This window comes from Vitis vinifera, chromosome 2 (genome assembly GCF_030704535.1).
Source record: "Vitis vinifera cultivar Pinot Noir 40024 chromosome 2, ASM3070453v1".
Taxonomy (NCBI): Eukaryota; Viridiplantae; Streptophyta; class Magnoliopsida; order Vitales; family Vitaceae; genus Vitis; species Vitis vinifera.
In genome coordinates this window covers 6,353,587-6,380,304 of record NC_081806.1, presented here as the reverse complement: position 1 = coordinate 6,380,304, position 26,718 = coordinate 6,353,587, and the positions used below count along the sequence as shown (strand labels likewise).

General features: G+C 31.2%; 2 protein-coding genes across 3 annotated transcripts; both read right to left on the bottom strand.

The window, feature by feature from the left end:
* Positions 1-6,478: 6,478 nt before the first annotated feature.
* Positions 6,479-14,717, bottom strand: LOC104878306 (uncharacterized). Of its 2 annotated transcripts, XM_059733988.1 has the most exons (4): positions 14,597-14,710; positions 14,330-14,506; positions 8,524-8,634; positions 6,479-7,097 (listed from the first exon to the last, which is right to left on the bottom strand). In XM_059733988.1, exons 2-4 carry the CDS (start codon positions 14,444-14,446, stop codon positions 6,858-6,860), a joined length of 468 nt encoding a protein of 155 aa, XP_059589971.1. In that variant the 5' UTR covers positions 14,447-14,506; positions 14,597-14,710; the 3' UTR covers positions 6,479-6,857. The 2 variants fall into 2 exon arrangements, with proteins under 2 accessions (XP_059589971.1, XP_059589969.1); XM_059733986.1 differs by having other exon boundaries at positions 14,330-14,717.
* Positions 14,718-16,433: 1,716 nt separating this feature from the next.
* LOC100241557 (bax inhibitor 1-like) lies at positions 16,434-21,296 on the bottom strand. Its single transcript, NM_001281152.1, is given in 6 exon segments — positions 16,434-16,484; positions 16,601-16,756; positions 16,889-17,075; positions 18,755-18,846; positions 18,942-19,085; positions 21,180-21,296. Coding segments are annotated over 6 exon segments (747 nt in total).
* Positions 21,297-26,718: the final 5,422 nt, after the last annotated feature.

The following is a 26,718-nucleotide window of genomic DNA, read 5'->3' as shown; positions in this document are numbered from 1 at the left end:
AATCCGTTCAGACTTAATAATTATTAGATTAATAATTCAATCAAAACACTTCATAATTATAATGTTCGAGTTCTTTGTTTTTATAAATTAAGTGTTAAAATACCTAAAAATATTTTTTAAAAATCACTATTAAATAAGCTTTTAGAGCATATTTAATAGTATTTTTAGAAGAATTATCTATTTAAGTGTTCTCTAAAAATAATATTTGTACTGAGTGATTTTTTAATTAAAAATGTTTTTTTTAAAAGCAGGATGAAACAAATTCTTATAAATTCACTTTTTAATAATTTTTTAACCAATTATTAATTTGAAATGGTGAAATAAGATGGGAGTAGTGTCGACTTAATTGTTATAGTCTTCCATCCACAATGAATGTGTTGCGTGGAGTGTCATTTACTTCTCTTCCATGTGTATTAAAGGTGGGTATGACATGCAATGAATACTACTTACATTCTGCATCATACATTCTATAACCACTAACCACCATCATTCATCACTTCCCTTTTCATATTTACTTGTGAATTTTATAAATCAACATACATCCATTGCCTTCTCATTGAGAGGGGAGTTATGTTCTCCCTCCTATTCTACATTTTCTTTACTTTTGTTTTTAATTTTACCTTTCACCCAAACAAACCTTAATCCTAATCCTAAATTCTTATTCTTGGCTCCTTCCCTTCATCTTTCTCACCCCATTTTCTTCCTAACTTTATATTTTACTCTTGTTTTGTCTTCTTTAAAAAAAGAAGGGGGAAACTAAACATGAAAAGTGAAGTGGGAAGGAAATGAGGGTCAGGGTAGGAGAGGACTTCATGGTCTCCCTCTCTTCCTCTTCCTCTTCCTTGGAAATTGAGGGATGGCAACATAAGAAACTTAGTCTAGGTGGGGGTGGGGCAAATGACATCAAACTACTAGGATAGCTCAATGGGAAGTGGCTAGTTTTCCGGGTTTTCTTCTTTCATGTCCTTGTTCTCAACTTGGACTCCAAATGTCACTTTCTATTTTTGCTCTTTTTAAGGGGTGGATCTCACAAAAGATCTAACCAATGAATTTTTTGTCATCCCCAACCAAAGGAAAAAAAAGGATGAAGATGACAGGGAAGGAGACCAAGATTTAGGGCAAAAACTTCTCTATATTTGGGTATTGGAGAAGGTAAGAACATATTGATAAAGTCACATATATATATATATATATTTTATAATAATAAAAAAAAGGAATAAAAATAAAATAAAATTGAAGAGAACTCCCCTACTAAAATTAAGGAGTTAGGTTGATTTACTTCAACTCCCCACCAAGAGCAAATAAATATTTGTCTTGTAATTGTAGCCCCAAGATTTGGAAGTTTATGCCTTTAGAGACAAAAAAAATGCAACAATCACAAAACCCTAAAGCTTTAAATGGATATGTCATTTAGCCCGGTTCATGGGGCCAAGAATCATTTTCTATAATAATAATATAATACAAAGAGCACCCTAAAGAAGCTTACTTCAACCCACTAAAATCCAAACACTCCCTCAACACTTAGAATAATTTCAAACTGATAAAGACAACATTAATCTAACCACACCCATTAGTGCCTTAATGGGTGTGATTAAGGTGAGAGTAAGAGAGAAGCCTTCCTCATATACATATGCAAATAATTTTTTAAAAATAATAATTAATATTTTAAAAGGAGGATACTCAAACAAGGCAAAAGGATTGGTGGGGTCTGATCAGGATTGCAATTGATGAGACATATGGTGCACATGGGTCCAAAAATTACAAGTTAGCATCACAATCCTTCAAAAAAAGAAATATGCTATAGCTTTTATGATCAATGCACTTAGCTAGTAACTAGGCATTGTTTGGATTCTCCTCAAAAGAAAATTGCATAATTTGGATATCCTGATTTAAGAGTACTTTTTGAAAAGAAAAAAAAAAAAAACAAAAGTTGGTTTGTAGACTTTTACTATTTTTTCAATAAAACAAAAGCAAAAGGGCAATTTGTATAGGGACCCCTCCTTTCTATAATGTTGATAAGAATTCCCTTGTATTTTGCAATTTCCTCATTTCCACCCTTTTTAATTTGCTTTAAAATTTTATTTTAATAAAGAATTATGCAATAATTGTGGCCTTTTATTTAGTAAAAAGTAAAAGTCGTAACAGTCGCTTTAAATTTTTTCTCCAAAAATTAGGGTTATGTTTAGTTATCAGAAAGTTTGAAGGAAAATATAAAAGAAAAAAATATAAAAAAAAATAGACAAAAAAATAAAAATAAAAATAAAAAATTAATTTAAAATCAATAAATTATTTTTATATATTATTTTAAATTCATTTCATCTATTTTTTTTTCTTCTAGGTGAAGTTTAAATAATTTAAAAATGTATACATTTCTAGTTATATTTAATTTTCTTTCCTATTTTCTATAATGAAATCCAACATTTCCTTAACATTTTTTTTTCTTAACAACTTCCAAGAACCAAAAAAATAGAAGTTTTGAATAAAAAGAAAGAATCTTGGCTCAATTTAATTTTTTAGAATTAAATGGATAAAGTTTTAAAATAAAAATAGGTAGCAAAATAGGAGGTGTAAAAGAGAAAAAAAAAATCTATTTTTTATGCTCCCACCATTTTTATTATAAATCACCATAACTAATTTTCCCCATCTATAAAAAGAGAGTTTTAGGTTACCCTTATCCAATAAAAATATCTTGAAATAAATTCATATTATAATTCTACAACGGTAGGGAGCTAAACTTGGTTTTATCCTTATAACTATGTTTGGTTTCCAAAAAATATTAAGAAAAGAAAAAAAATATTAAAAAAATAGTTTTTTTATATCGGATTTTATTGTAAAAAAAATCAAATATAATTAAAATTAGTTAAAAATTTATATATTTATAATAGGAAAAAATAAGTTAAGTAAATTTGAAGAAACATATAAAAATAATTTATTAATTTTAAATTTACTTTTTATTTTTCTTTATTTTTTTTACTTTATTTATTTATTTATTTTTCTCTCGTATTTTTTAAGAACCAAACATAACTTATTAGATTAAAATTTAGGTTTATTGATTGGCTTCACATATATGTTTAATATCATAGGGTCATATATATCACACATATTATGTTAAAAAGATTATACTTATTTAATAAAAATTGATTTTCATCTATTAAATATAATTTTTTTTAAAAAAAAAAGAGTGGTAAAAGGGATGATATCACCAACATTTTTCCCATCCAAAACCTCATGGTATAAAACCCCTTAAAAGAATGGTATCCGGTTATAATATTTTGTTATCATCACCAAAAATAAAATTGAGGATAGAAATTAAATAGGCTATGCTCAAATGGAATGATATTTGACTTACAAGTAGACAACTAGAAATTTGCTAAGTGACACTCACTATTGATCATACACATCTCCATCAAACTTTGTAATATCCACTATTTCAATGGTTGGAATTGCAAAATCCATGTGTGGTACCCATTATATTCTTTTACAAAGCCCACAATACCTTTGAGGGAAAAGAAATCGGAAGAAAATATGGTATATTTAAAATTATTATTAAATATATTTTGAGTCTGTTTTTTAATGATTTTAGAAAATATTTATAATTTTTTTAATATTTGAAATTTTTTATAATTTTAATTATATAAAATATAAAAATATTTTCTAAAATCAATCTCAAACGTATTGTTAATGATATAATATGTAAGTGTGTTATAATTTATTTTTAAAATATTTATTTTATGCTTTTATTGACAAAATTTAATTAATAAAATTGTTGAAAGATGGGGAAGCATAAATGCCTCTAAGGGACCCAAAAAGGCAAAAGGCAGATGGGTAGAATTGTAGTTGGAAGAATGGGCTTATTTTGACCCTTCAGCCAGGGATCCGTCCAAAAAGGGTCCCACTTGAGAGTTGTTATGCCGATTGATTGACAACTTTAATAAATTTAATAACTGGAAACCCATTTTTTCCTTTAAAGGAAATACAAGGTCAAATTTAATGTTTATAAATTTTAAATATATTTAATTAACAAATAAAAAATAGCTGTCACAACTTTGGATCATATTTGATTTCTAATAATAAGATAAAATTAGTAATAGGATAATTGATTGACTTAGCTTTTACATTTCCTTTAAATTCACTTGTAACAGATGAAGAAAAACAAGGAATTCAAAAAATTCAAATTAAATAGTTACTATTTGTTTGCTAACTGTTTTTAAAAAAGTTTTCTATTATTAAAAAAAAAACTATAAAAATATGTTTGATAATAAAAAACATTATTTTTTAATTTTTATTCTTAAAAACACGTGTTTTTAAATAACATTTTTTAGTTATTTTTTATTATTTTCACTTATTTTCTGATAACTATTTTAAAAAATAAGTATAGGAATATGAAAAATGATTAAAAATAAAACACTAAATATAAAAATTATTTATAAAATATTAAAAACGGGTTAAAAATATTTTAGATTCCTAAACATATTTTTATTTTACAAAATATTAAAGAACAATTTTTAAAAAATATTTAAATAATTTTCAAAAATAGTTACAAAACAATTTCTTAGGTATTATTTTATCCGCATACTTCCAATTTTTTTTTTTTTTCATGTTATTCATTTTCTAAACAAAAATAAATTGGTTGTAATTAAATTTTGATTTGAAAGGACAAGAATTTAAAAAATATTTATTTAATACAACTTAAAGTAATGCCAATATAATTGTATTTTTATATATTTACTATGTAACATAGCCTAATATGTATGACTTTCAGCCCCATAATATTATATTTTTATAAGAGAAAATTATGGAATATTGAGAGGAGATATGCTTCTCATTCTAATTTTTATTCCACACCAATCATTAGCATTATATAATATGTTTTATTAAATATAATAATCTAACATATTATTATATTATATATATCATATCTATTTTATATATATATATATATATATATATATATATATATATATCTTACATTATGATATCATATCCAGCTAATAAAATATGACACTCATGTTTGGCAAAAATAATGATAAATATTAAGTAGCTTCCCTCCTATGTTTGGTTGTCATACTTAGAAATGAAGGAAAATATTAAGAGAAATTGTTTTCTTACGTTTATTTCACCGTAAAAGTATAAAAGAAAATAAAGCTTAATTAAAATTTGTCAAAAATTTATATATATTTAAAATTTTTAATTTCTATATAATAGAGAAAAATAAGTAAAACAGTTTGAAGAAACATATACAAATTGCTTATTGAGTTTAAATTTATTTTTTATTTTTTCTATTTTCTTTCCCTCAATTTTTTTGGAACTAAACATAACCCTAATGAGTAAGAGTGCGTTGTGATTTTAAAAAGTGTTTCTAACTTTTTTAATACTTAAAAATTATTATTTTCAAATATAAAAAAGATTCAAAATACTTCTTAAAATCATTATCAAACTTACTATTTAAAGTGCGTTTGACAGTGATTATAAAAAACGTTTCTAGTATTTTTAATGCTTGAATTTCAAGTATTACGAATATTATAAACACTTTCTAGAATCATTGAAAAAAATTATATTATTATGTTTAACAAAAACTAATCAAAATAACAAAGTAAATAATTTTCAACTTATTGCTTTTCCTTTTGATCCTGTTCTTTAATTCACCGTTTTTCTCTTTGTCCCAAGAGGGTAAGATATGACCTATACATCTAATCAGGATAAAGATAAGATTTCTATATGGTACTTATTATTACCAGACAAGCTAGTCATAGTGCCTAATTCCAATTTTAAATCAATGAAAACCAACCCCATGTTGTATGATGTAAACCATTTAATTAATGCTATCATCCTCTCTCAGACACTGGATTAACAATGAAGATAATAGTGAAAAGTCGGCCAATGAGGAGAAGTCCTTCTCATAATGCAGTTGATGGAGTCTATGCGTTGGACTTTGTCTCTAATTTATCGTGGCAGGGTAACATCATCATTCCAGCTTATGGGGCCTTGGTTTTTGCTTACAATGCGATATGGGTCCTCTGCGCTTGGACTTTCCATCTTACAAATATTATAGAATAAGGACTTGGCCTACATATGTCGGTATTATTCAGCTGGATGACTCTTATAAGGTACGATTGATGAATCACAATCCTTGTAGAGGAGAGGAATCAAAATCCTTCTTGAGAGTGAGATATGATATGCTTTCCATTTGACGATGAATTTGTTATTCCTATTTTTGTTTCCATTTTAAAAGTAATCCAAAAACATGAACAAATCGAAATGAAATTAATTAATTTCTCATTTTCTATTTCAACGTTCAAAATGCAATCGAATGACTAAATACACTTGACCCCTCGTTGATTTGAAATTTCATCAAACACTTCCGTTTTCATTCTCATTTATCACCTCCCTTTCATTCAAAATAAAAAAGATACTTATTGGGTATTTAGCTAAAACCTTAAGGGAGGTGAGTATCACAAATACCATCCATAAGAGAGAATTAGCCTTAACTTGTATCTAGTGTTGTTAGATACACATCTTTCATTGTAACATTCAAACCAAATCCTTGATGCCAATCGCATGATCAGAGGGTTTGTGTGTGGAATAATCAGCCTTTTTGTGCTTCCTCTCTCCATCCCTCTCATACAGTCTCACTTGTGACATCTCTTTTCTATGGTTCCAGTAGAGTAGTAAACGGAAAAAATATTTGTGAAATAAGGGGAAGAGAGAACAAGATTGATTGGCCTTTATCGCAGAGTCTGCACTTCTCAAGGTATGATTCCTATTGGACTCTGTTATTCATAATGGAAGTGATGAGTGTCAAAATCCCTACAAGCACCATTCTAGAAAATCAGCCAAGGAAAGAGATGGAGTCTGCATCATCTCATCTGAGCATGGCTGGTGGCAGATGCAGATGCAGGGTCCTGGTCATGTTGTTGGCTTGTGCCTGCATTTTGCATATTTGCAATTTTTTCTGCTTCTACTTTCTCGAACAAAGCTTGTTTATGCATGGTTGCCATCATCTCCTTCATTGCCTTCTCTTCTCCATCAAGCTGCATTTTCATGATGATCTCAGCTTCCTTGTCAATCGGCTTAAAGTACTCTTCAATGGCAGCTTCCTGCACACAAATACACATTTCTCTAAGACACCTGAAAACTAGAGATGGCTGACTTATTTAAAGAAAGCAGAGTTGCATTCCTTGAGGGAATGAGTTGGATTCGACAGAATCCCTCTAGAGATGGATAACCTAGATCAAATTGGAGGTATGGTAATCTAATTCTTCGAAACCCCTCCCTCCCCACCCCACAAAAGATGATATAAAATTTGTGAGGCATAAGTGGAGTAGATCCACTGAGTTTAGGGTGACTCTGAGACAAGGCTGCATATCATCTCAATGTTATGTAAATCATAGCTAACCGATATTTGATTACAGATTTACACTGAAATGCAGTTTCATTCACCATGTAAACTTCTTTCCATTCACCGTTGGAATAAATGGAGTCCTGCTGTCAAAGACACTGTTTAAAATACCAAAAAAGGTCTTGCCTCAACTAGTGTTCACAATTCAAAATAAGAAAGAAAGCCAGCCTTTGAAGGTTCTAGTTCATCAGCTCCTTTCCATTATACTTTTTCCCACAATTTCTGAATCTACTGCAGCAATGAGGACATGGATTGCACATAAATTATGGATTTAAAAAATTCCATGTGGCAGACATAACTGGTTGTATCATTCATAATGGCTGACTGTCAGAGCTAAAGAAGGGGAGTTCACATTGAATTAAAGCAGAATCAACAAGTGAAGAGATGCTTTTACAATGTTATTTGTGCAACAGAAACAGAAAAAATTCAAAGGAAATCTTACAATAGATATGGCCATAACTCATAGAAAATGCTAGCCTGTCAAGAAAGACTTGTAATGCGATAATAACGACACTGACGATGAAGTAGACGAAAGATCGATCCAAAATGGATGAATAACAAAGAACAAATGCAACTCCTGGATATCAGAAGAATGATGTCAAATAGATGAAACCATGTGCAAGGAGGTTCTATGCAGTCTCTCCTAGGATGGCCCTTTGATGGAGAAATTGTGATGTCAAATAGGCGCACTATGTGCACAAGGTTTCCTGAGGTCCCTCCTAGGTGATCTTTTTGATGTGGGTGACGATGAGGACAAGTGACTAGTGAACAACAATTTGATTAAAAATGTTATGGTGATTATAACACCTTTTTGTGAAAAATTAATTAAATTTCCATATCACAAATATCATTGCTTAGATTTGCGATGCCTCCTGCTGAATGTCTGCTGGAACAGGTTCAATTGAAAACAATGTCATGTTAGCAAATTTTTTTTGCAGAAAATGTAATGCAATTACCTATTTTGGCTGTTATCCAATTATCTCTACCATATAGTAAAAATTGGAAAATGCATTTTTCCACACAATGACAAAAATCCCAACATATAGCAAATTGTACATGAACCTTAAAGCTCAGAAAATTTTGATTCATTTGTCCGATTTTCTCCATTAGAAAGTGAAACTTACTGTTTCTTCCAGCTTCCTGTTTAAAGTCTGCATCTCCTCAACCATATGGCGAACCTCTGATAAAATAGCCTTTTCAGGGATCCTTCTTAATGCTGCCTTCCTTTCTTGAGCCTAGAGAGAAAGAGAGAGAGGGAGAGAGGGAAGGCGGGGGTTCAAACACAGTGAGAGAAAGGTCACTAAAAAAATCAGGGATCGTGACAAGAAACATTACTGACAAATGTGCTAACCTTGCTTACCATGAGAAATGTGATAGCTGAATGAAAGTATAAAAAAATAGCCACAGAAATGGAGAAAACATACTAACAAAATTAAACTGTAAATGGTGTTCATTACTATAATCAATAAACATTCCTACAAACCTCGCCCTATAATCATGGTGGAGTCATGTACTACTGAATTGTCTCCCCATAACTCTGAGGGGCCATAAGCATTCTTGGTGAGAGATTGTTTTGTTCCACCTACCAAATTATTTGACCAAAAAAGTCCAATAAAGAAGCACTAGAGCTAATGACATATCCTTGTTTATACAGGAATATCTAGTGCTAAAATAAACAATATAAGAAATAACCGCAGAGACAAGGAAAATAATAAAGTTAAATGGAATTCCACATTATGATCCATAAGCATTTTGACATGCTGCACCATATAACACATCATGCAGTCATACCATGGACACGTCTCCCCTATGGGCTGCAATTCGAGCAGGTTGGATCTGGTTGATAGTCAACCAAGCCATACCGAGAATAAATCACATCAACCCAAAATCCAACCCAACCTGATTTTTATCCCAAGTTGCACAACCCAAACTCAACCTAGACAGTTTTTCCTAATTTAGAGTTGAAATCAAGTTAGACTTTGGGTGGAGAAAAATGTACGGGTTATGCCCAGTTTGGGTAGGTTACTTGGTTAGTATAGTCAAAATTCAGGTTGGATCAGGTTAAGTGGCAGGATTGCACCAAAAAATAAAAAAACAAAAAAGTGCAACATGTTGGCAAGCCAAAACATTTGTAAATAACAATGGCAGATGGCAGTAGTGGAGAGAAGAAAGTGAAAGTCCAGACAGAAGTGTAGGGCTTATTCCTTCTTTCTTTTGATAAGAAATTCTTTTTAAATGAAATAAATAAAATAATTTGGTTATTAATTAATTTTAATAGATTAGAAGGTAATTTATCTATTTTATATAAGATAACCTAATTGCGTATTAACTAAATCCTTAAAAGTTAATTAAACTTTAAATGTCACAAATATATATATATATATATATATATATATATATATAATATTATCTAATTAAAATTATTAAATACTCAATTCAGGTTTGGGTTGCCCAACAAACCAACCCGAATCCAATTCAGAAGAGGTTTTCTTTGCCTAAGCCCAACCCAAATTGTAAAAGGAGCTATCCAAACCAGCCCAAAAGTGGGTTGGGTTCAACCCACCCAAGTTGCACCTCTAGTTTCCCCCTAAGATTGCAAGTGCTTGGATCCACTGTCTGGTAAGACAATGTTCTTTGGAACCTATCCAATCATTTCACAAAAGTAATCTCAACTCTCAACATTGAGTCCATCCGTTGACAAAGCTAACACATTTTTACTTGCACTGTTAATAACTCATACCAGGAAGTTTTTTGACACCATGAACTTGAGTAGCATGGATATCTGAATATCTACAGTTCTTGGTACAGATTCAACAATCTGCTCATTCTTCTTACTATATCCTTCTCAAAGGCAAACAAGGAGGAAAAAAGATAATTTGAGGGACAACCATCTTATATGTGTGCAGAGGGCTATAGAGTTGATCCTGTAAAGTTGTCGAGGCTTGTGACCAAACTAACAGTATATGTAATACCATTATACAATGGTGTTACATGTACTACTCATGTTACTCCTCTCTTTAGTCTTTTCTTTAAGACTACATTCTTTTCTTCTCCATAGCAGTATAGTTATATCCAAACATCTCGACTGCAAAAAGAATATTTTAAGATCCTCGAACATCCGAGGCCCTACATATGTGAAGGAGTTTCAAATGAAAGTCATTAATGGGGATGAATCTACAAGATCTACTTCAGAAAGGAGTGAAAGAAAATAAAGAAAATGTAAATTACTCCTTCCAGGGCATTTAAGTAATTTTACAGTTTTGTAGGTTCTCTAGAATCATAATTAGTTGGTTATTGATAATTATGATTTTAGAGAACCTACAAAACAAGACTTTCTAAAAGTTTCTATATTTTAAAACATTTTATTTTCTAACAAGTCTTTTTCTAAAAGACTTTGCTCAAGTCCTTTTTAAAATCTAGAAATCTCTTTTATTAGAAACTTGTGTAAAAAAAAGTTTGTATAAATTTCAAGTTTATAATTCTAAAAGCAAAATTTATATTTTCTTTTTAGTTTCATTATTGGAAGATTTAGGAGTTTTAATAAAGAAATAAAAGTCCTCATAAGTTACAACATAGGTTAAGCTTCTTTTCATTGTTTTATTTTGTTTTTAGGATTTTCCCTATAAATAAGGCCAATTGCTATAAATTGGATTAATAATTGATTTCTTTAGAGGCAAGTAAAGAAATATATTAATAGCATATGGCAAAAAGGTGCACTAACATATACAAAACAAGATTAATTTTTTTTAAGAAGTACAACAAACATATTATAACATTAAAAAACAACTATACACCAAGGTACATAGAAGCGTAGACAATGGGTAACAAAAGGCATAGCTTGTAGTAGGGACAACATAATAAACTACTCCCTTCCTTAGTCATATCCTACCCAATTTACAAAATTAATTAATGGCATTGATCCTTCTACTATGCACCTCCAAAACCATAATGACAAACTTCTAACAAAGGAATAGTTTAGCAATTAAATCGACTGCTTTGCATTTTTCTTTTTAATCAGAAACAAAATATTCATTGATAATGATTTAGAAGTACATGTAAAGGATGACAAATTCTGCCCCGGATATACAAACTTTGATTAAAAGAATAGATGAATGGGTTTCCTCCAATACAATATCTACACAAATACCTCAATATTATACCATGTAAAACTATACAAAGGAAGTATAGTTCCTCTCTCGTTAGAGAGCAATACATCTACAAAGGAGACAAAAGCTTTGCTCTAGGATTTGCTATTTTAACCTTTATGATTTACACACCAGATTCCAATTCAACTAAATAACATTGAGAGGAATGTCCTTGAAAGCTAAACTTGTTGAGGCTAAAAAAAGAAGAATGGAAATGCATTTAAGTCCCATATCAACTTTGTACTTCTCCACTTACTCAAAAAAATCCTCATGTTTCTTTCCCACCATATTATCCAAATCAGAGTGAGGTATACAATTTGCCAAAGAATTTTACCTCTAGTTGTACACTCCAAAACTCTAAATGAAATGATCATTACGTCACTTATACTCTTAGGAGGAAAACCAATCAAGCTTGGTTATTTTATACCAAAAAGCCAAGGTCATTGGGTAGTATAAAGAAAAAAGATGGTCAATCAATTCACTACTCATGCACTTTTTTTTTATAAGTATTCACTACTCCTCATACATATAATGAAACAATCAAGACCAATGGATTTGTGAGGTCTTCTCGCCTTTAGCAAGGAATTGGTATTGACCTTCTTGTTGGCTACTATGCAAAGGCTTTGACCTTAGATGGGGTTTGTCATATAAATTTTCTTAGCGAGAAATGAACAGGAACTAATAGATTGGACAAGGTTGAAAGGAAAGATTTTAATATGAATAGACTTGAAGAAGATAATGACCTAACTCTCAGATCAGGAGCAGACTATGTCGAATGCACATGCGATAAGAGAGGTCATAAGTCTTTCCAACTCCTCTATCTCCAAATCAAGGAGATTACAATGAATGTTAAGGTTCCAAGAAAATGGAAAAAAGATGCCAAGATTAGATGAAATTGAAGAATGTTCAATTGTCACAACTATGAATAGATTTGGAAATTGAAAGCAAAGAGGTTGATCCCCATACCACAAGTCTTCCCAAAAATGAAGCATTGCCCCATGTCCTGCCAAAAAACGAGTATCACTAGAGAAGTCCTAAAATACCTATGCAATGGCCTTCTAAGGGGATTAATGCGACCACTTGACTAAAATAGGGAGGAGCGAGGTTGCTCCTCATTTTCAAATGCTTTTCAATTCCTTTCCTTCTAAAGTATCAAAAAAATCTACAAAAGAGCAGCTCTCTAAACCTTTTTGTGTTTTCTTCTCACAAAGAATTCATGCCAACTTGAAAGAGTCATCCTATCCTATAAGTATAGACCCAAACAAAGCTCAATAAAGAGAAAAATAGCTGTCATAGCACCCTTGCTTTGGCACTATGAAAGAAGATATTCCTTTGAGGCTAGTCTAAGGTCAACACCTTCCCTTAATTAGCTTCCCAAGAAAAAAAAAACATACTTCAGGCAGGACCAATGGATTTCAAATGATGCCCACGAGGAAAGGAGCAAAGCACCCAAACTCTAGGACAAAATATAAAGATTTGACTAACAAAACATTATTTTTAGTGTCCATCCACACCATTCTATCTTTCTCTTCCCTCTTCATGAACTTTCCTTGCAGTCTTACTACTCCTGAGATTAATGATTGGTGATGAAAAATACTATTTCTTTGTACAATTTGCAATTTTTAATCTGTAGATTCGATTACCTTTCTTTGGGGTAAGACTCGTAGAAAGCCTTGGTAAGTCTCTAAGGCTATTTTTCTGATAGGTAAAGATGGGTATTTATAAATTAGTAATAGAGAAAGGTACACCAAAGTACACAAGACATATACTATTAAGTCTCTAAAGCTATGTTTGGGAACTGTTTTCAAGGATAATATATATATTTTTTTAATAGGTTTTTCAAGAATAATATTTTGTTTTTGAGAAAAAATAAATAGAAAACACGTTTAGTTATCAAGTATTCCAAAATAGATTTTCAAAAATTGTTTTGAAAACATGATGTTTTTTAAGAAGGTATTTGAATTTTTTTTTTTAGTTATTTTTAATTGTTTTTTGAGGGATACTTCACAAAATAATTACACAAATATGGAGAATGATTGAAAATAAGGCGCAATAGATAAAAGTTATTTTTAAGAAATATTTGAAAAAATATTTTAACAGGACCTTGGATAATGAATGTTTTTTCTTGGTGCAGGTTAAAAAGTATTTAGACAAGCAGGCTAACGGGCTCGAGAGTTCAATATTTGAATCATGTTTACTGGTATAAACTTTAGATTAATGTTTAGCATTTGAGAACAGCCAAATGAAACTTGCAGCAAGGAAAAAAAATCAACAAATCTAAGAATCAGAAGATTATGGAAGAATGTTCAATGGATAACACCAAGAGCCGAACCCCCGAGCCCTAATGGTTGAGGGGAAAAGACAAACAAATAAATGGGTATACACAAAGGTTTAAAACCAAGAAATGTAAGAATCAGAATTCCCAAACCATGACATGCTATCACTCACCAACTACAACCATAAATCAAAATCTTCAAACTTTCTCCAAATCGTCCTCTCTGCATTTCATTTCCCAGAGAACTCTACATTCTCTTTCGAATTGCACATCAATATTCGTGTTTCCACGTGTTTCAGCTCGAATTTTTTGTTATTCTTTTTCGTAACAGCTCAAACGAGGCACAAAATTTTTGCAAACAATTTTTTTTTTCATTGCAGAATAAATACATGATAACTTCAATCCCAATTTTAGCAGTCAACGATTGAAGTAGAACCAAAAAAATAAACAGCGAAATCAGAACGATACGAATTTCCAAGACGATAGACGAAAAAGAAGGCAAAGAAAAACCTGTGCAAGACGCTGTTGAAGCTGCAATCTGTAAGATCGGATTCTTCGCTCCTCGTATCCCGAAAGAACCCTAACATAGAACATCGCTTTTCTCCCGAATTCCAGTAACTTATCCATTTCTACGCTCAATCAAATGGTCTGTCACACTCTCACCTCAGATTCAGCAAATTCAATTTTCTATTTAATGGAGAAGAATCCAAAGTTAGGGTTTGGAATTTCAGATTGAGAAATTCCAAGATTATGGAAATGACAATAGATAAACCCTACTTTCACACAGGGATATTTGATGTTGGCGTTGCTTGATTTCTGAGAAAGAGTAGGGTGATGCTCTCCCTCCCTTCACATATAATGTATTCCATATTCTGATTTCTGCCCAGCCAAAAAATAAATATACAAAATAATATTCCTGGTTTTATCGCATTTTAATTTTTACCAAACCATTTTTTTTAGTTAGAGTGCGGTCGCAATTGATTTTAGGAACCTTTTTGTTCTTAAAAAATATATTTTTAAAAACATAAGTTATTTAAAATATTATTAAATATTTTAAAAATTATTTACAATATTAAAAATCTTTTATATTGTTTTTTAGAGAAATACTTCAAGATAATTCTTCTAAAAATATTTATGAAAAAAAAGTTTCACTAAAAATACTTTGTAGAAATACTCCCTCTTTTATGAAGAGTTTGATAAAACTTAATCACTTAAGTTGACTTTAAATTAAATAATACTTAAATTATTGATTTAAAACATATTATTTAAATTTTATTTTATTTATTAAATTGATATATTATAAATTAGAACTAGAGAAAATAAAGTTAAAAAATATTGGAGATTGTAAAGTATTAAAAAAAATCATGAATGCAATAAGAAAAATAAGGATAAAAAGATAAAATATAAATATAAATTTAAAAATAAGTTAATTATTTTTATTTATTACTTAAAATCAATTTTTATTTTAAATTTTACCATTAAATTATTTTATCAAATTTTTTTAATTGGATCAGCCACATGCAGGGAAACTTGCACGTGTGGTTCTGGCCGGGCTTTCCTGAGGTATCTAATAGCCTTGGTTCTGGCGCACCTCTCCTAAGTCCTAACTATTGCCCATTTAATCTTTTTAGGAGGGACAATTTTACATATTTCTGCCAAATTCTTCTATTATTAAGTACGGAGATAAAACATTTCGTCGAATCACTATAAAACACAACACTCAAAAGAAAAGAAAGCACTCCCTTTATTTATTTATTTATTTAGATGTTTATTTGAATATAACTATATATGTTCAGGCCGCTAACAGGAGAAATAAGGAATTCCATTCTTCCGCCTATCTTCGTCAATGAATTCCTCATGAATGAATTGATTAAATATTAATTTTATAAATAAGAAGATATTTTTTTTATCAAAAAACTTATAACAGATTCGGTAAATGAGTTTATATATTATAAAATACATATATATTACAAACTTAAAAAATATAGATTTAATCACTATAAGAGAATTCAATATATTAAAATTTTTATTTAACTTAATATTCATTTATTTAATGAAAAAAAATAAAAAAAATAAAGATTCAATATAAGGAAAAATAATAAAATCATTCTAAATCAAATTTTGGCTTTATGAGCTTTTTAATATGAATTAAATTGATTTTTAAGTTTTAAAATAAATAAATTTTATATATCAAATATAATTTAATTTAAGATTGTTTTTGATAAATAAAAAAATCTTTAAAAAGTTAAGACAACAAAAAATAAATCATATTTTAAAATTTTTGATATATATAAAAAAAATATATCACATTCAATTTTCCTTGCAATATTAGAAATTTTTAACAGAAAACCGTTTCTATTTTGAAATACAAACTGTTTCTCAAATTATAACAAATTCGAGTGTCCTCTTATTTAAAACCAACCCCATATATTAAAACATGCAGAATGTCATAACCGAGCAATTCGTATGTACACTGCCATAGCGCCCAGCGTATCACATGTTTCAAAAATCATAATCTCACTTAGGGGAAAGAAAGAAACAAGCATCAAGTTCATACACAATCTCTTGTTTTGTTCAACCAGAGTTCAAGTTAAGCTCATTAGTCTCCCATCATTCAATTTCTCCTTTTCTTCTTCTTCTCACTCTTTTCAGCCGAGTTCTTCAACTGCACCAACACATTACAAATCATCATCATTTTGTTCAGAAAAAGAGCAAGTGTAGTAGAGGCACTGGTGGATGATAATAGATTCTGTTTTATTCAAACAATTTAGCTCAACTCACCATGATAATCAGGATTCGAACAAAAACTGCAGCAAAATCAGTGAAAAGGAGGAGAGAATGTTTCACATAGTCCCGATCCCCGAGATGGGCTTTCTCTATTATGTCCTGGGTGTCTACTACCATGTAGCCCACAAACACCAACAGTCCAAAATACAACTGCAAACATAATTTGATCAGAAACAGGGCAAGTAAATCTATTATTATCATCCTCATACTTCCAATCTCAACTACCAGAACAGAGATCAATTTAATTATAGATTTATTCAACTAAATCATCAATTTCCTCACCTCAAACTTAAAGATGGCAGTGGATCCCCCAAACAACGAGGAGGCAAAGTGCAACCAGAAAAGGATGGAGAGGCCAGACGAAAGAACCCCTCCCAAGTACAGGTACTCTCTGCGCCTTGCCAACATTGCAGCCGCAGAGAAACAGCCAAAGGCCACTGCAGTTCCCACAAAAGCACTAACAAGAATGCTGCAGGACAGGTTTTTGCATATGTAAAGCCTTCATTAGAATGAAAAATATATAGTATAGATCTTCCACCAGCAAACTCTAAGATAACACCCAAAAAAAAAAACAAAGAGTCTAATAATGCCACTCCAAAATGAAATGCAAGTTAACTTCAGCACAGAATACGTGTCTGCACACGCATCATAATATTTTGGAAAATGACACTACAAAAAATTGTAACAAGTCAATTATAGTCCAAGTGGTATAGTATAATAGCTTCCTCAAGCACAAACAGGTGTCAGTGAATACTTCATCAAGTTTCAAGAAACAAACACAAATATGATCCAGGGTACATACTGCTATTTATACTAACAAAAATAATAAAATTCTTTTTTGCTTACTTTGAGAATGTCTGCAGTTCTTTATAAATTACACTTAATAAGAATTTAGGAGACAAATTAGAGACACATAAATAAATACCTTCATTGATAGTTAATTGTAGTCCACTTAAATCATATTTTTATCTCCCTCTGCAATCTGATAGTAAATTTTAAATGCTATTCAACCCTCTTCTTATATTGTATAAAAACTACCAAGGATAGTATATATTTTGTTCAATACAAATCATATGTTGCACCACCTCTAATACTTTTTTGATAGGCACTATTAATAATTTGATTACAGAGATTTGGGGCAGTTCTCTGAATTAAAACATGACAGAAAACATGTAAAAACCTTGAGGCTGCCCAACATATTCAAATATAGGCCGGGTGAAATTGAGCTGTCACTTTCTTTTTCCAAGGAACAGCCCATTGGATCGGCCATAACCACCAAATTTTTAACAAAACTGTAAAACGCGGAAGAGGGGGGGAAGAGGAGGGGGGTTGGAAAAAGAGAGGTAGAGATATAGAGAGTTAAATAAGAAAGATGGGTAGTGCCTTCCATTGTTGCAAGGGGATGAGGAGAGAGCTCTTAGCTTTTGGAAGAGATGAAGAAATGGACTTAACAGCATCCCTCCATGCTCCTAGGCCAACTTAAATCAACCCCTTGGTTCTCTAATATAACTGTCGCAAGATGCTCTTTCTTGTGGTTAACTTTGCTTTGATTTTGTAGGCTAACCCTGTATTTATTTGATGCTTGCTTTGGGATGTTTTGTATATACCGCCTGTATATATATAGGTGGACCCCCTCTTTTTGGGGTTTCTTAATACATTTGTTGTCTATAAATCACACCTCCATTATTCAATTAATGTCATCACAAACAGTCACAGAACTTAAACTTCTCAAGCATAATTCTAAAATCTCTCCCTACATCCAATGTACTCTTATCTCCATTTTGTTCTAGGATGTCCTACAGTTTATCTGTGTGTAATTGCATTTCATGTGCCAGCACCTGTAGTCTAAAAAAGACTTTCCATGTGCACCTCCAGAACCCTACTGTATTTTGCATCAATTCAAAAGAATTTCAGAAAATTAAACTAAAAGCATGTGTTAAAATTTAACCACCAAATGATTTGAAAAACTAGGTTAACCACAGTCAGTTAGATAGAATAACATTCACCAACTGAAGGAAAGATAAAAGATAATGTCAGAGAGAAACAAAACAAGAGGACATACCCCTATGCAAGAAACAATATACACACATACACAACTTCTTCAATAATAAAGTGAAATTATTATTTAATTGATAACCAAGAAACTACCTTGGGTCAATTTCAATAGCCAAGTCAATCAAAGGACCGATAGAGGCTCCTTGAAAAAGGGCCACAGCCATCAATAGTGAAACCCTCTTTTTCTGCACGACAAGAAAGAAGAATCCCATATCAATAAGTAAAAACATGTACAAATTAAAGTCCACAATGCGAGAGACAGAAAATATAACTAAAATACCTCTTCATATGAAGGTGCAGAGAGTAGCCATATGATGCTTCCAAAGCATGCAAAAGTAGTAAGAAGGCCACCAATATTCCAGAGAAGATGCAGGTAAGCTCCTGCAGCAGATGCAATCAAGGCACAGCACAGGGAGAGATAAACCTGCAAAATCAAGAATATCATATGTAGATTAAAAAAAGAAAAATGAATAGAATTAAAGCAAACACAATTACAATTTTGTAAATTACAGCATGAATGGCAATCATAAAACCCCAAAAAAGAAATACTGATATATAAATAACAACTAAATCCAAGCGAAACAAAATAGAGAGACGTGATTGAAGATTTAGTACAAAACTAAATCAACCCGTACGAAGCCAAATCCTGGCACGAATTAAACCATCGCTTAATGAGGAAACACGTGAAGAAGAATTATTATGAACAGGACGAAGCAAAAACTTATACTCAACTTTGATTAGTCCAACACTTCGCCATTGATCCGAGTTTTTCAATTCTACCAAATAAACCCGTTATGAAGTGCAAAATAACCTTTTAGGTTCTTTTCTTTTACAAAATTTTCTTGAATCCAAATGGAAGTTAACAAAAAATAAAATAACCCCCACTGCGCAGATTACCAAATGGTCCATCTAGCAGCCCGTAAAAATCTGAAAAGACAGAGAACCTAACTTTTGACTCGACATTTCAATTTTCACAAGCCAATTGAACACACACAAAATATCAGCGATTTCCTTATTTCTTTCCTCTCAGATTCCTCCGCCAACCCATCCCATATAACATAAATAAATAAATAATTCAAATCAGGTTTTTTTTTTTTTTTTTTTTTTTTTTTTTTTTTTGATAGGTAAAAGAGATTCTATTAAAAAGAGACACCAAGAAGGCAGCTCAAGAAATACAAACCTATACACCCTCCTTCAAGAGAATACTAAAAGAAACAAAAAGCCCCAACATACACCCCTAATTAGAGCCCATCCAATCAATAAAATTAGCTATAGTTAGAGGGCAATCAACTATGAACACTTTTGTTTCAGCCCAAAGAGAAAAAATAAAAGAGTATTTCAATCTTTGAATTGACAACGTATCATCCTTGAAGGCCAACCGATTCCTCTCCTTCCAAACCGTCCAAAAAATGTGCAAAGGAGCCGCTCTCCACACCTTCTTACGCTTTTTGCCCACAAAAGATCCATGCCAGCTTAGAAGGGTTTCCTTAACAGAATAAGGCAACACCCAAGATACCCCAAAAACAGTAAAAAGAAGATCCCATAAAACCTTTGTTCTTGAGCAATGAAGAAGAAGATGATCTATGGTCTCCTCATTCTCAAGACACAAAAAACATCTATTTGCCAAAGCCCATCCTCTTTTCTGCACCTTGTCCAAGGTTAGTGCTTTGCCCCACGTAGCCTCCCATACAAAAAAACTGATCTTGGGCTGCACATTCGCATTCCAAATAAGGCTAGAAGGAAACCGAGCCGACCCCCCCGCTTCCATGGCCAAGTATAGAGATTTAACCGAGAAATTACCACTCTTAGTTTCAGTCCATGATACCCTGTCCTCCACAACCTCAATAACTCTACTACGATGTAACTGCTCCATAAAACTTGATGCTTCCTCTATCTCCCAATCATTGAAAGCTCTTAAAAAGCATGGATTCCAACCCCCCCATCCCCCCTCCGCCAAGGAATCCCAAACATCTGCCACACTTTCTTCCTTATCAACAGTCAAAGCAAATAGAGACGGGAAAGACGAACACAAAGGAGAGTCCCCACACCATTTATCTCTCCAGAACCTCACCCTCCTACCATTACCAACAATGAAGACCATCCTATTGCTCACTAATTCCCAATCCATCCTTATCCCTTTCCACAACCCCAAGCCATGAGCCTCTCTCACTTCCCGAGAGGCTGTAATAACCCAAAGATGAATAGAAACCCTACCGTCCCTTGATTGAGGCGCATCTTTCATTTTCACAATATCTTCCAAAACTATTTTCTTTCCCCAATTTTCTCCAACAAAAAAAAAAAAAAAAAACATGCAAAAAATAAAGAAAGAAGGAAGATCCAAGAACCCGATGGACATGGGTACTTAAAATTGCTACTCCGGTTCAAATTTTCTTGTAATCAAGCCTCCGATGAGAAGGTTCAGATTGAATTTTTATCTCTCCTTTCCTCAAATCTCCTAGAAACAACAGAAAATAAAACGAAAAAACAAAACCCTAAAACACAAAAAAAAAAAAAATACCTGCTTGAGATGAGTTTGAACGGCAGGAGAAATCTGGCGGAAATTCTTGAGTGAATCGTAGGTCCAACCGCTCCTTGAGCTCGATTGTGAATCGAAAAACGCAGAGAACGCCTCCATTGAAAACCTAATTCCAACAATCCTCTTTTTCTTTTTTCCTTTGTAACGATCGATGATACTTATAGACCGCTACAAAGTAAGTCACGAGACTTGCCTGGATGTTTCCATCAATTTGTTTGGTTTTACCAGAATGCCCTTCTTTTTCACAATCTCAATTGAGATAAGAAGATTAGTGGAGGGCATTGACGGAAATGCAAGATGAATCCGGAAAGTTCGAGGCTAATTCGGAACCGGGAACAAATACTTTGGTTGACTCTGCATCAAATAATTTCTTATAGACGTCGCTTTTCCTCTAAGCAACGTATATTTTTCTGACCAAACTACCCCTTGAACAAAATGCCACGTCCACTCACCAATCAAATCTTTCCATGTCAGCAGGCCATTGTTTTAATAACTTTCTTATGGAACTTGTGGATCAAGTTCATCGGTATTGATTTAAATTTCTTCCTAACTTCGAGTAAAAGGAGGAGACTTGCTTATGAAATGATACTATATTTTTCTTTTAGGATTTTTATTTGTTCTTCTCATTTTCTATTTTCATAGAAGGGTATATTTATAAAAAAAATTATAAAAAAGAAAATTAAATTTATAAAATACAAATTTCAAGTATTTATTTAAAAATAATTAATATTTCATATATATTTTTTTAGTTAAAAACACTATTTTTGACTATAAGTATTACTTTTTAATCATACAAGTATTACATTTGATCATCTTAGGTACTATATTTTATTATGAATATATAAAATTTGAATTATTTTTAAAACATTCGTATTTTGTAATTATTTTAATATGAATGCGTGAAAACTAGTTTTTTCCAGTTTTTTTTATGCATTTAGAGTAATTAGTGAATTATTTTATGTTTTTACAAAGTTGCTCAATTTTAATTATTCATATCATGATATTATAGAGAAATGACTAACAAATTAATAAATATTAAAATTCATATAGCTTGAAGGTATATGAAAAACATTTTATTATAAACAAAATTATGGATTGTTAGAAGCTATGTAATTATTATTATTCATAACCTGTTCAATGTCTATTTTGTTATAGCTAATAGATACAGAGAAAAAAATTATTAATTAATACTTTTGTGAAATTGATGTAAACTATATTTACTTTTATGTTTTATTATAATAAAATTATATAAAATGATTTATGATCAGAAGTTATGAAAACAAGCATGTATATATATATATATATATATATATATATATATATATATAATAAAAAGATATATTTTATATACTACAATATACAAACAATTTTTAATCCTCTAGCAAAACTAGAAATATTATATTATAATTTTGTATTATTTTATAGCTAGAATCAATACAAAGAATATTCATAGCATAAAACTATGCAAATTTTTCATTTTGTTATAATAATTTTTTTTTCATGACAATTATGATGAAAGTATAAATGGGGAATCATATAAAGATAGAAATTCCCTTAGCCTGTAGCTATGATTAACTAAAGAAATATGATAATTTTTATAGCTTAAAGTAATTATCTTTATAGATTCATATAAAAATTATTGTATGACTCATAGCTTAAAGCTATATAAATTTGATATATTTTCATAATTAAAAGTTATGAAGGAATTATATGAAATTTTATATTGTGAATCAAATAATTGAAATTCTTAATTTGTTACACTTTAGATTTGATTTGATTTGATTATATCCTGACTATTCTCTTTGGTAACAATAAAGGTTGAAATTATCAAATGTTTAATATATTAATTTCAAGATATTTGTCTCATTAATTATATAACATATATGATATATCAAGTATACAGGTTCTAGAAGAGATAAAAATCATATCACTAATAATGAAATACAATTCCATGTGAATGACATCTTACATTCTATTAGATCCAGAAATATCTAATGTGACTATGAAACAAAGGTTTGGTTAATATCGATTTTGATGATAACAAAATAAGGTTTAAAACTAATGATTATATTTCAAGTATGATTAGGCAAGATAATTTCCAAAGTGACAATCACAAAGACAAATCAAGGTAAGGAAAAATCATGAAGAAACAAACCACCTCAAATATAAGTATTTTTCAAGATCCAAGTTTCATAAGATCTCTTTGTAAGGTTGTTGGTGCACTAGGATTTTCATGCATTACATTCTTTACTTATGCACCAAAATCATTCAAGAGTTATTTTGTTTTAAATATTTTAAAATTTGATGATTTCATGTTTTCAACTAAAACCTTGTATCAAATGTTTTCCAAACTTGTTTAAAAGGTTTTAAGTTGAAAAAGTTGGTTATTGAGCCAAAAACGACTCAACCGATTTAACTGAATGAGGAATTGGTCGACCCCCAGCTCAATTGGTCTAGGAGTAGGTTGGCCCTCAGTTTAACCGGTCAAGGGTGTGAACAGTAACCGATCGACCCCTAATTCAATTGGCTGAGGGGTGCAAAAAACATTCTCTTTCTTCCAGAATGGTTGTTTAACCGGATGAGAAACCGATCAATCCTCACCTCAACCGGTTGAGGTCCGGTCAAGGTCTAATCGAGGTCCAATGGTCACTTGCCAAGCATTTAATGCTAATGGCTTGTCAACCAATTGACCCCCAGCTCGACCGGTCGAACCCCCAATGGCTAGTTTGACTTTTTTCCTCTATAAAAAGGCTCCAAATCTTCATTGTTTAAGAGCTTAACTTTCCCAAACATTTCTTGAATATATTTGAGCTTTAAAAAAGTGTTTTGAGTGCACCATTGTTCTAAAACTTGCATATCATTAGTGCACCTTTCAATCCTAGTTTTCTTGTATTATTTGAGCTTAAAGTTTTTGTACTAAGATTTTGTGAGATCATTTATTTATAAATCTTTGAGAGGAAGTTTCTCAATTGTGGGGTATCACTTAAGGGGTTGTTCAAGAGTGAGGTATCTCTTGAGAAGTGTAAAGGGTGCTTGGAGTCAAAAGTTCAAGAGGATGGATTGGAACCATAATCCAATTGTATTGCTTGAAGACTTGGTTTGGAAGCCTTGAAATTGTGGAACCTCAAGCTTGGGATTGAAGCTAGAAGAGAGTGGATATAGGTCGGATTGTGCCGAACCACTATAAAATCTTGTGTTTGCATTCTCTCTTACTTATTTTTTTACTTTATATGCAATTGTCTTTATATTGTTTTACTATATACTTGTATATAATTATCTATTGCATTCACATAGTTTAAATTTACAAAAAGAGACCATCACCCTTTTCACCCCTTCTCTAGGGTGATTACTATAGGTTGGATTAGCTTAATTTTTCTAACAGTGACTAACATGGTCCTTGGGGTAAATAACAATACATCAACTCATGTAAACATAAATTATAAAACCAAAAGTTTTTACCTAATGACTAGTTTATCTATACCTCTTAAGGGTGATATGACATATTGACAAATTATTATTTTGATGGAACAAATTTTCCCGCCGTTGGGGGAAGGAACCCGAGTAAAAAAAAATAATGTGAAATTTCTTGGAAAATTTTTATAAACAAGGGAATATGATAAATTGATGTCTTTGAAGGATAATTAACTAACATGGTATTAAATACAAACTTGAAGTGTGGTAAACTAATTGAAACAAAAAATAATGTCTTAATAGGAGAAGTGGTTATCATCGTTCAATACTGATTATTAGTAAATTCATATTATTTATTCATCATAAACAAATATATGGGTTCTTCATATCACATTACTGCAACTCCGACACTAAGAAAGAGAAGACATTACAACTTATCATAAAAAAAATTTGAGGTTTGAGTCATATAATTATTTGTTAGAAAAATTAAGTTAATACAACCTATGGTAATCACCCTAGAAGGGAAGTGAATAAGGTGATGATTTCTTTTTGTAAATTTAAATTGTATGAATGCAAGAGACAATTATATGCAAATATATAATAAAATAATATAAAAACAATTGCATATAAAGTAAAAGAGTAGGAAAAAGAATATGCAAACACAATATTTTATAGTGGTTCAGCGCAACTCGGCCTACATCCACTCTTCTTTAGCTTCAATCCCAAGCTTGAGGTTCCATTAATTCAAGACTTCCAAACCAATCCTTCAAGTAATACAATTAGATTATAGTTCCAATCCACCCTCTTGGACTTTTGGCTCTAAGTACCCTTTATACTTCTCAAGAGATACCCCACTCTTGATCAACCTGTCAAGTGATACTTCACACTTGAGAATCCCCAAGTGATACCTCACACTTAGATTTTTCTTCTCAAAGATTTACAAATGATTTCACAAAATCCTAGTACAAAACTTTAGGCTCAAATGATACAAGAAAACTAGGATTGAATGCTGTACTAATGATATGCAAGTTTTAGAGCAATGGTGCACTAAAAAACACTCTCCCAAGGCTAAAATATATTCAAGAAATGATTAGGAAGGTTAAGCTCATGAAACAATGAAGATTAGAGCATTTTTATAGAAGAAAACGACCAAACTAGTTGTTGGGGGTTCGACTGGTCGAGCCGGGGGTTGACTGGCTGTTAGCATTTAATGCTTGGCAGGTGACCGTTGGACCTCAACCGCCCTTTGATTGGATCTCAACCAGTTGAGGTGGGGGTCAACCGATTCCTCATCTGATTGAACAACTGTTATGGAAGAGAGAGAAGGTTGTTTTGCACCCCTCGACCGGTTAAGCTGTGGTTCGACCTGCTCCTTGACTGGTTCAACCGGTTGAGCCGTTTTTGGCTCAACAACCAACTTTTTCAACTTAAAACCTTTGAAACAAGTTTGGAAAACATTTGACACTGGGTTTTAGTTGAAAATATGAAATCATCCAATTTTAAAGGATTTAAAATGAAAAAACTTTTGGATGATTTTGGTGCATAAGTAAAGAATGTAATGCATGAAAATTATAGTGCACCAACAACCTTACAAAAAGATCTTATGAAGCTTGGGTCTTGAAAAGAACTTCTCTTTGAGATGTTCTTCTTCTTATTGATTTTTTCTTACCTTGATTTTGTCTTTGTGATTATCACTTTGGAAATCTTCTTACCTAATCACACTTGAAATATAATATTAGTTCAAAACCTTGTTTTGTTATCATCAAAACTGAGATTAACCAAACCTTGGTTTCACATTATTATCTCTATAAATGTAAGAATCAAAGTTCAAAATTTTCAAACTATAATACTTTGGTTTTGCAATGAATCTTAAGAAAGGTGATTTCTCATATATTTGAAATGATACTATTGAAATTGAAATCATTACAAAGGGGATTTATGATATACCCAAAATAAAATCATAAAAATTGAATTATTGTAAAGAGGATTTCTTAGATACCTAAAATGAAACCTAGAAATCGAAATCATTGCAAGGGATTTCTTAGATAAGAATGAAAAGGCCTATGAAGAGTAAGAAATTAATGTACCTTTTGAAGAATGGTTCTCTCAA